Source organism: Cebus imitator, unplaced genomic scaffold (assembly GCF_001604975.1).
Source record: "Cebus imitator isolate Cc_AM_T3 unplaced genomic scaffold, Cebus_imitator-1.0 Scaffold229, whole genome shotgun sequence".
NCBI classification, from domain to species: Eukaryota; Metazoa; Chordata; class Mammalia; order Primates; family Cebidae; genus Cebus; species Cebus imitator.
In genome coordinates, this window is record NW_016107544.1 from 2,129,499 (window position 1) to 2,139,077 (window position 9,579).

General features: G+C 42.3%; 2 protein-coding genes and 1 non-coding gene across 8 annotated transcripts in view; 1 reads left to right on the top strand and 2 right to left on the bottom strand.

The window, feature by feature from the left end:
* The window catches only part of ARSG (arylsulfatase G), a 154,111-nt gene that overhangs the window by 12,786 nt on the left and 131,746 nt on the right, over positions 1–9,579 (top strand). The window lies entirely within an intron of this gene.
* Positions 799–9,579, bottom strand: part of SLC16A6 (solute carrier family 16 member 6) — a 17,728-nt gene continuing 8,947 nt past the window's right edge. The window contains exons 2-5 of the mRNA XM_017497345.2: positions 6,367–6,605; positions 3,929–4,072; positions 2,810–2,938; positions 799–1,874 (exon numbers count right to left, since the gene is read on the bottom strand). Coding sequence (XP_017352834.1) covers positions 943–1,874; positions 2,810–2,938; positions 3,929–4,072; positions 6,367–6,598 — 1,437 coding nt within the window. The 5' untranslated portion in view covers positions 6,599–6,605 and the 3' untranslated portion in view covers positions 799–942. The remainder of the gene's footprint in view (positions 1,875–2,809; positions 2,939–3,928; positions 4,073–6,366; positions 6,606–9,579) is intronic.
* LOC119466798 lies at positions 2,298–2,438 on the bottom strand. Its single transcript, XR_005195277.1, has one exon. It is a non-coding gene; the product is annotated as a U4 spliceosomal RNA (small nuclear RNA).

The following is a 9,579-nucleotide window of genomic DNA, read 5'->3' on the forward strand; positions in this document are numbered from 1 at the left end:
AAAAAAAAAAGAAAAAGAAAAATGGGTGTTAAAGGCAGAAATCTTTGCTAGACTGGAGAGGAGAAAGAGACAAACAATATGCTTGTTCTTCTTGGGCTAAGTCTGTCCTACCAGAGGATCTGAAACCTGGGACATTTAGATGCATGCTTATTTAAAAAGGTCATATTCTTCAGTAGGAAGGAACTGTATTGTTTTCACTTGAGTTCACTTTAGGTATTATTTTTTTGAGATGGAGTTTTATTCTGGTCGCCCCGGCTAGAGTGCAATGGTGCAATCTCGGCTCACTGCAACCTCTGCCTTCCGGGTTCAAGTGATTCTCTCACCTCAGCCTCCCAGATAGCTGGGATTACAGGTGCCTGCCACCATGCCTGGCTACTTTTTGTATTTTTAGTAGAGAAGGGGTTTTGCCATGTTGGTCAGGCTGGTCTGGAATTCCTGACCTCAAGTGATCCACCCACCTCGGCCTCCCAAAGTGTTGGGATTACAGACATGAGCCATTGCACTTGGCCCACTTTAGGTATCTTTTAACAGGGGGTAAGATTTCTAATCACAAACACTTTAAAAACCTAATTGGGATCTAAGATATGAAACATACCTATGTCCCTCCTACAAGGAAATATTCTGTACAAATCAATTAGGTATTTACAGAATGCTGCGATCAATCCCCAGATACCTTTCTTAAGAAGGGAAGATGACTTACAGAAGCCCAATTCCAAAAGTCAGGTGGGCTATGAAGGTGGTAAATCCATGAGTTCCTGTCTAGCATGCGAGAAGGCAAGGTGATAGGAAAGGCCTGCACCAATCTGGACTACAGGCACAGCTTCCAGTCTTGATTCGACCACTAATTTACCATATGAGCTTTGACTTAAATTCTTTGGCCTTCAGTTTCCCCATATTTAAATTAAGAGGGCTGGTTCAGGTAATCCCTAATTCCTGACAGCTCTAAAATTCAATGGAAGTATAAAATAGCAGTAAGTTTTTATATGGCTTCAACGGGAAGCTAGCACAATTCCTAAGGGAAAGTAGACAAGCATTTGTATTTTGTGTATTTAAATTACCTGCAAGGGGTGGTCCAGCCAGTCCTGATATGCTCTGAATGAAGATGTAGACCCCAGCTGCAGACGACATCTTCTCAATGCCCACGACATCGTCTTCAGCAAGCAGTGGAATGTGGGTTCCTCCTATTGTTCCAACCATAAACCCAAAAAATATGCTACAGGACATTAGACCCCAGAATTCAGTAGCAAAAGTAAAGGCAAACAGAGACACAGTCAGTAAGATGACGCAGATGAGCTCAATGTAAATCTTGCGAATGGGCTCTCTGTTGAGGACAAAACCAGCTCCTATCCTCCCGAAAACTTCTGCGATGGCCATCGTAGATAATAAAAAAGCAGCGCGGTCCTGGTCGATGCCCAGACTAATGCCCAAAGGAATGATGTACAAGGAAGGTGCGAAGAATCCCAGTGTTGCAAAGAGACCAAATAATGCATAACAAATAAAACTTTTCTCTTTCAAAATGGAGAAGTCTAACAGCGGGGCTTTCTTTTCACTTGGCTTGGGGCTGGCCTTCACCAGGACCTGTTGCATGTCAGCCTTCAGCTCCAGTTCTGTGTTAGTGTGGCTAGGCACATTTTTAGGTGAGGTAGTTAGTTCTACTCCTGAGTCAATGGAGTCTATTGAGGTTCGTGTTTTCTCATTTTCAAGCATATACTGTGCTTCTTTCCGATTTTCCTGGATGACTACTTTTGGTGACTCTGGTCCTCTGATGATGATTGGTCTGAGCAGTGCTCCGAAGACGACAATGTTTAACTGTAGTAGGCCCACGAAGAGGAGGCTGTATCTCCAGCCAATGTTCTCCTTCAGAGCCATGATTGCTTGAATAGGCAGGAGTGAAGAAGAAATAAAATCTAAGGTCAATAATGGACTCAAGACCCAGGAGAAACCATCAAGAAGAAATATGGATCTAGATTTCATTATAAGTTTTGTGGAAATTTACTATACTCAGTAGTATGAATGTACTCAATCTGTTTTTTTGTTTTTTGCGATGGATTCTTGTTGCCCAAGCTAGAGTGCAGTGGTGTGATCTTGGCTCACTGCAACTTCTACCTCCTGGGTTCAAGCAATTCTTCTCAGCCTCCTAAGTAGCTGGGATCATAGGCATGTGCCACCACACCCAGCTGTTTTTTATGTTTTAAGTAGAGACAAGATTTTGCCATGTTGGCCAGGCTGGACTCCAACTCCTGACCTCAGGTGATCCGCCCACCTCAGCCTCCCAAAGTGCTGGGATTAGAGGTGTGGGCCACCAAGCCTGGCCAAAGATTTTGTTTTGAGATGATCTACACACGGATAAGAAGGCTGTCTTGGGAGAAGTTTTCAATTAGCAATACTTGCACCTCGGATAAACCTCACTGGCCATGATACTGCCACTGCGCAAAGTAGAAGGCTGTCTTTATTAGCATAATCTAAATCCACATTGAATGTAGCTCTTTTGAAAAAGGAGAGGACATGACAGGTGTAAACAGTTGCAAATCATTAGATTATTCTGGAATGCATGTGTCCAGAAAGCCCTACCATTGCAGATGTGCCGAGTTAGGAATTCAAACCTATTATGAAGGTGGTCTGAATTCCTAAAGTGTGGGTTAGGGAGGACAGATCCTAAAAATGAGCTGGAGAAGAGATGCTAAATAACCTCTCCCTATGCGTACGCTTAAAGTCATCCATACTGTTGTCAAAAGTTACTGTAGCAAGACCACCTGAGTGGGGTCCCTCATCACATTAATACGGTCTTAGACCATTGTAGTACACTCACCTGGTGCAAAAGCAAACACAGCGAAACATTCTCCTGTGGAAGCAACTGCAGTGACGATGGAACGTCTTTTGCCAAAATATTGTGACAGGATGGTTACAGTTGGGAGAAAACTAAAGCAGTATCCCAAACCTGTGGAGGAAAAGTCACAAAAGCCAGTGAGACCCACACACTGCCAGAGACTGGAAGGAAGCATTCAGAGATCTGGGATTGCCGCTTTTGCTTTTGAATCTATGTTCTGGGAGCGAAGTAATTCATTCTGCACAAAGGTGATGTTGCAAAGAAAAATGGGCTCCATTAAAGGTCTGAATAAACTGCAGTGATTGTTTCGGGATGCTAAAAGGATAAAAACTTTTTTCTCAAATATATATAATTCACAATGGATGAAATTATTATTGCATGAAATTTTTTATAAGATTTGTATCTAGAAAGAAATAAGTCATATGTGCAGATACATAGGAAAAATTTAGTCTGCAAATCTTAACAACTGTGTGTGTGTATCTATTATCTATGAGGAATATATGGCCACCATGTGCTGTATATTTCACTTTATTTTTTTTTACACACAGGGTCTTGCTCTGTTGCCCAGGCTGGAGTGCAGTGGTATGATCACAGCTCACTGGAGCCTTGACCTCCCAGGCTCAAGTGATCCTCCCACCTCAGCCTCCAAAGTAGTTGGGATCACAGGCACACACCACAATACCTAGCTAGTCTTTTAGTTTTTGTAGGGAAGGGGTCTCCCTATGTTGCCCAGGTTGGTCTCAAACTCCTGGGCTCAAGCAATCCTCCTGTCTCAGCCTTCCAAAGTGCTGGAATTACAGGTGTGACCCACCGTGATGGCTACTCTTTTTAAATGGAAAGAGGTTTTCTTAGGCTCCCAAGAATAAGTCATTGGTGAAGATCAAACAAAAACTCTTGGGCACTTGAGAATAGGTTCCCAGGTCCCCTGAAGTCCATATTGCTCAGTTCAAAACTACTGATCTGAGACACTGTTCATGTTAAAGAAAAAAAAAAAGAAAGAGAAAGAAATATAGTTTGGCTTTAATTTCCTCCTTCCCCTTCCTTGTTCTTCAAACTAAGAACTAGTTCTACAGAACTTCTGAGCCAAAGAGGAACACTTACCAGAGATGATGCCGATGGCGACATACATATGAGAAACTTCTTGTGAGAAGGAGGCGGCCACCATTCCGGTGCTGACAAGCAGACCCCCCAGCATCACCACCAGACGGTGTCCGAAACAGTTGCTCAGGACTGTGGCGAGGGGAGCTGCCAAGAAAGAACAGAAAGTGGTATTTTAACAAACAGAGGCTCTAGGGTTACTTCCATACATAAGACTCCTTCCTCTATGTCTTGCGTATGGAGAGATGATGTCAAATATAAATACAGCTGGGCGTGGTGGCTCATACCTGTAATCCCAGCACGTTGGGAGGCTGAGGAGGAGGATCACTGGAGCCCAGGAGTTTGAGACCAGCCTAGGCAACATGGTGAAACCCTGTCTCTACAAAAAATACAAAACTTAGCCAGGCATGGTGGTGAGCACCTGTAGTTGCAGCTACTCAGGAGGCAGAGGTGGGAGGATTGCTTGAGCCCTGGAAGCAGAGGATACAGTGAGCCAAGATTGCACCACTGCACTCCATACTGGGTGACAGAGTGAGACCCTGTCTCAAGAAAAAAACAAAGCCAAACCATAATACATTTCATGCAAAGTCAGTGCAGGAATTATTTTATTATTTGTTCAAATTCGACACGATTTGTCAGGCTTCTGAAAGAAAGCCAGAATAACAGTGTAAAACTTTTATCTATATTTTTAGATGACTCTGACTCACCATGAGCATCTATAAAATTAGATATGTATTTATGTTATTCTATGATAAAAATTGGTTTTCCTATGATTGCTTGAATCATTATTTTTTCTCTACTCTAATGCTTTGGATTCTTTTTCAAAAGCTCCATTTGGGGTCAGATTCTAGTTAGTTTCTTTACAGGATGAAAGAATGTGAATACTCAGTTATGCACTCCTGAAGGAGAATTGCTATGGGATAGATAATTGAAAATGAATCATCATTTGCTTAGCTTCTATAAGCTGTATCCCCTGGGACATTTAAATCTGGCAAATTGGGCCAGGCTCGGTGGCTCATGCCTATAATCGCAGCACTTTGGGAGGCCGAGGCGGGTAGATCACGAGGTCAAGAGATCCAGACCATCCTGGTCAACATGGTGAAACCCCGTCTCTACTAAAAATACAAAAATTAGCTGGGCATGGTGGCTCGCACCTGTAGTCCCAGCTACTCGGGAGGCTGAGGCAGGAAAATTGCTTGAACCCAGGAGGAAGAGGTTGTGGTGAGCCGAGATCGCACCATTGCACTCCAGCCTGGGCAATAAGAGCGAAACTCTGTTTCAAAAAAAAAAAAAAAGAGTCTGGCAAATTCGTTTCCTAGTTATAGGTTACTTAATATTAACTTGAGAACACTGACATAAGTGAGCCATTGAGAGTTGGGTCAAAGAATAATATGATAGAAGAGGAAGTGGGAAAAAAGGATTCCATTTTTTGGTGTTAGTCCGTGTGTATCTACTATGTTAACTATTAGAATACAAAGTAATCTTGGATGTAGCTCATAATAAAAGCATACTCATCGTTTTGAGCCAGGATGTTGGCTCCAAGCATTAACAACTAGAATAATAGCATTTGGAAGAATTATCTTCTGGTATAATAGTATTAAGTGGAAATTTTGTATTGACTACATTTTTATTTTTGGTTATAAAAGACCTAAAACTTAAGCTTTGGGATTTTCTTTTTATTTAGATTGCCAAATAAAACATTTTAGTCCTAATTCATTTAAATTATCTTTCTAAGAAGGTAATTAAGTTTTCCACAATTTAAAAATTAAGTTATCGTCATACTTACTTAAAAAAAATTTTTTTTGAGATGGAGTTTCTCTCTTGTTGCCCAGGCTGGAGTGCAATGGCACCATCTTGGCTCACTGGAACCTCTGCCTCCCAAGTTCAAGCGATTCTCCTGCCTCAGCCTCCCGAAGAGCTGGGACTACAGGCACCTGCCACCATGGCTGGCTAATTTTTGTATCTTTAGTAGAGATGGGGTTTCACCATGTTGGCCAGGCTGATCTCAAACTTCTGACCTTGTGATCCGCCCACTTCAGCCTCCCAAAGTGCTGGGATTACAGGCGTGAGCCACCATGCCCAGGCATCAGCAACTTTCTGATATTGCTTCTTAGACAGTGACTATATCCTTACCTCCTCACAAAAGGGGGTTGACTGCTCTTCTCAAAGGAATCTACAGAATCCTAAGAGAGTGCAGACAGCAGATGTTTAATACATGTGTGTTAAATTGAAGGCTGTCATGGCTGGCAAGTAAGGCTTTTTCCTTCAGTGCCTTTTATTTCTTGCCAATCCTCAATGCTCTGAAACCCCTGTTAGTCGAGGCTAGGAAGGACCAACTATCATATAAGGGAATGAATGCATAAATCACACCAACTACCATTACCTAGGTAGGCAAATTAAAAAGGGTCTGCACTTTTAGGTAGGCTGAGAGATGTACTAACCTGAAAAGGTTAAGACAAACACACAGATTGAGATTATCCATGAGATTCTGCTGTTGGATTCATTAAAACTGTCCATTAAGTCATTAAAGAAGACACCAAATGTCTTGATGATTCCGTAGGTGAAGACCTCAATGAAGAAAAATGAAACAGCTACCGCCCAGCCCCATCCTCCATCAGGCACTTGAGTATACACGTTGGCTTTGGAACAAAGCTTTAATTTATTTTGGGTCATTCTTAATCTGAAATAAAAAGTCAAAAAGCAATTCAGATCAGCAATAGCATGAAGGTTGATGATTCTCATACTCTTTAGCAAACATGACAGATAAGAACTGCTTACCCCATTTCTTACGTTGTTGAATCTATCTTATCTATCTTATCTCTCTCTCTCTCTCTCTCTCTCTTTTCTGAGACAAAGTCTTGCTCTGCCACCCAGGCTAGAGTGCAGTGGCACAATCTCAGCTCACTGCAACCTCTACCTCCCGGATTCAAGTGATTCTCCTGCCTTAGCCTCCCAAGTAGCTGGGAGTACAGGTGTGTACCACCATGCCTGGCTAATTTTTTTTGTTTTTTTTGAGACGGAGTCTTGCTCTGTTGCCAGGCTGCAGTGCAGTTGCATGATCTCAGCCCACTGCAACCACTGCCTCCTGGGTTCAAGCAATTCTCCTACTTCAGCCTCCTAGGTAGCTGGGATTACAGGCGCCCGCCACCACGCCCCACTAATTTTTGTATTTTTAGTAGAGATGGGGGTTTCACTATGTTGGCCAGTCTGGTCTTGAACTCCTGACCTCAAGGGATCCACCCGCCTTGGCCTCCCAAAGTGCTGAGATTATAGGTGTGAGCCACCACACCCGACTGGTTGTTGAATATTTCAATCATGTACAAGTAGTATAAAGCCTCTGGATAATTTTATGCATATATACGTATACACAAATCTTGGTATTACACATGGGATCCCCTAAAAAGAAAGTTAAATGTGAAAGACAAATAGACATGAAGAACCGGGGCAGAATATTTAGAAGCATATTGGAGGACACTGAATGGCCTCCAGACCAAGTATTAATGCTGACCTTCAAGGAGTCAACTTAGGCAAAAAAAGACTGCACTGACCGTAAGGAATGTTGATCAGAAATAAAGCCTAGAAAATGGAGGCTGATGGGCATGGTGGTGGGCACCTGTAGTCCCAGCTACTCAGGAGGCGGAGGGAGGAGAATCGCTTGAACCCAGGAGGCAGAGGTTGCAGTGAGCTGAGAGTGAGATTCCATCTCAACAACAACAACAACAACAACAACAACAACAAAATAGAAAATGGAGGCTGAAGAGCAAACATTAGCTGTGCATCCAGCAGCTTCCACCGAGTGTCATGATACCATGTGCATCTCTGCTTGATATCCCTGGACACCGCGATCACCCAGCTAACTCTTCTTCCCCCCATTTCCCACTCAGTAAGCAATATTCTGATTATGATTTGGTGTCCCATGTGGAGGTACCTACACAGACAAGAGTGTCACTATAAATCAAAATGTGGGCATTCTGTCTTCTGGGAGTTTGTGAAGCAGGAGTAATTTCCTCAATGTTGACCACCCCTTGGTGTAGTAGGAATTGAATTTCCAAGTACATGATGATACTCTAGAATATGGTGTCTAAATAAGGTACTATTATACAAACCATCTGGGCACCAATTAACTGGGTTACCCCTGACCTCACTGTGCCTCTCCATTCAAACTGCAACAAACATCAGGACAAGCAAACCTGTACCTAAACACCACTAAGAAGACATTGACATTGACATTGGTTTAGCTTAAGTCTTCTGGATTGGTCTCTAGCACATGAATACTGTCTTTTTCAAAGCCTCTGTAATTACATATACTTTGAAACAGTCATGTGTATTTTTAGCCTAACTAAAAATCAATGATACCTATAATAATCAATGAGTCCATGGTCTTAGAGTTCTTAATGGAAGCCAGCAACCTCAAATTTAAGAATTCTTTACATACGACCCAAAGCAATCTACAGAGTGGATTACTATCAAAATACCAATGATATTCTTCACAGAAATAGAAAACAAAAATCCTAAAATTTGTTTAGAACCACAAAAGATCCTAAAGCCATTCTGAAAAAAAGAACAAAGCTGGAGGCATCATACTAACAGACCTCAAAATATATGACAACACTACAGTAATCAAAACAGCATGGTACCGGCATAAGAACAGACACACTGACCAAAGGAGCAGAAAAGAGAACACTGAAACTAATCCATATATCTACAGCCAACTGATTTTTGGCAAAGTGCCAAAGATGTTCATGGAAGAAAGTTTAGTCTCTCCAATAAATGGCAACTTGAAAACTGGTTATCAATACAAAGAATGAAACTAGACCTCCACCTTTCACCCTATACAACAATCAACTCAAAATGGATCAAAGACTTAAATATAAGACCTGAAACTATAAAACTACCAGAAGAAAATATAAGGGAAACACTTTAGGACATTTGAGGAAAGATTTTTATGAATAAGACTGAAAGAACACACACGACAAAAGCAAAAATAAAAAAATGGGATTATATTAAGTTAAACAGATTCTGTACAGCAAAGGAAACATATTAACAGAGTGATACTGGGCAAGGTGGCTCAGGCCTATAATCCCAGCACTTTAGAAGGTCAAGGTGGGTGGATTGCCTGAGCTCAGGAGTTCGAGACCAGCCTGGGCAACATGGTGAGACCCCATCTTTACTGAAAATACAAAAAATTAGCCAGGCACGGTGGCACACACCTGTAGTCCCAGCTACTCAGGAAGCTGAGGGACAAGGATCGTTGGAAGCCAGGAGGTGGACGTTGTACTGAGCTGAGGTTGTGTAGCTTTACTCTAGCCTGGGTTACAGAGGGAGACTCTGTCTCCAAAAATAAAAATAAAATAAAAAAGAGTGAAGGCTGGGCACAGTGGCTCACATCTGTAATCCCAGCACTTTGGGAAGCCAAGGCGGGTGGATCAAGACCAGAAGTTCAAGACCAGCTTGGCCAAGATGGTAAAACCCCGTCTATACTAAAAATACAAAAAATTAGCTGGGCATGGTGGTGGGCGTCTGTAATCCCAGCTACTCAAGAGACTGAGGCAGAGAACTACTTGAACTCAGGAGACAGAGGTTGCAGTGAGCCAAGATCATGCCACTCCACTGCAGTCTGGGTGACAGAGCGAGACTGTGTCTCAAAAAAAAAA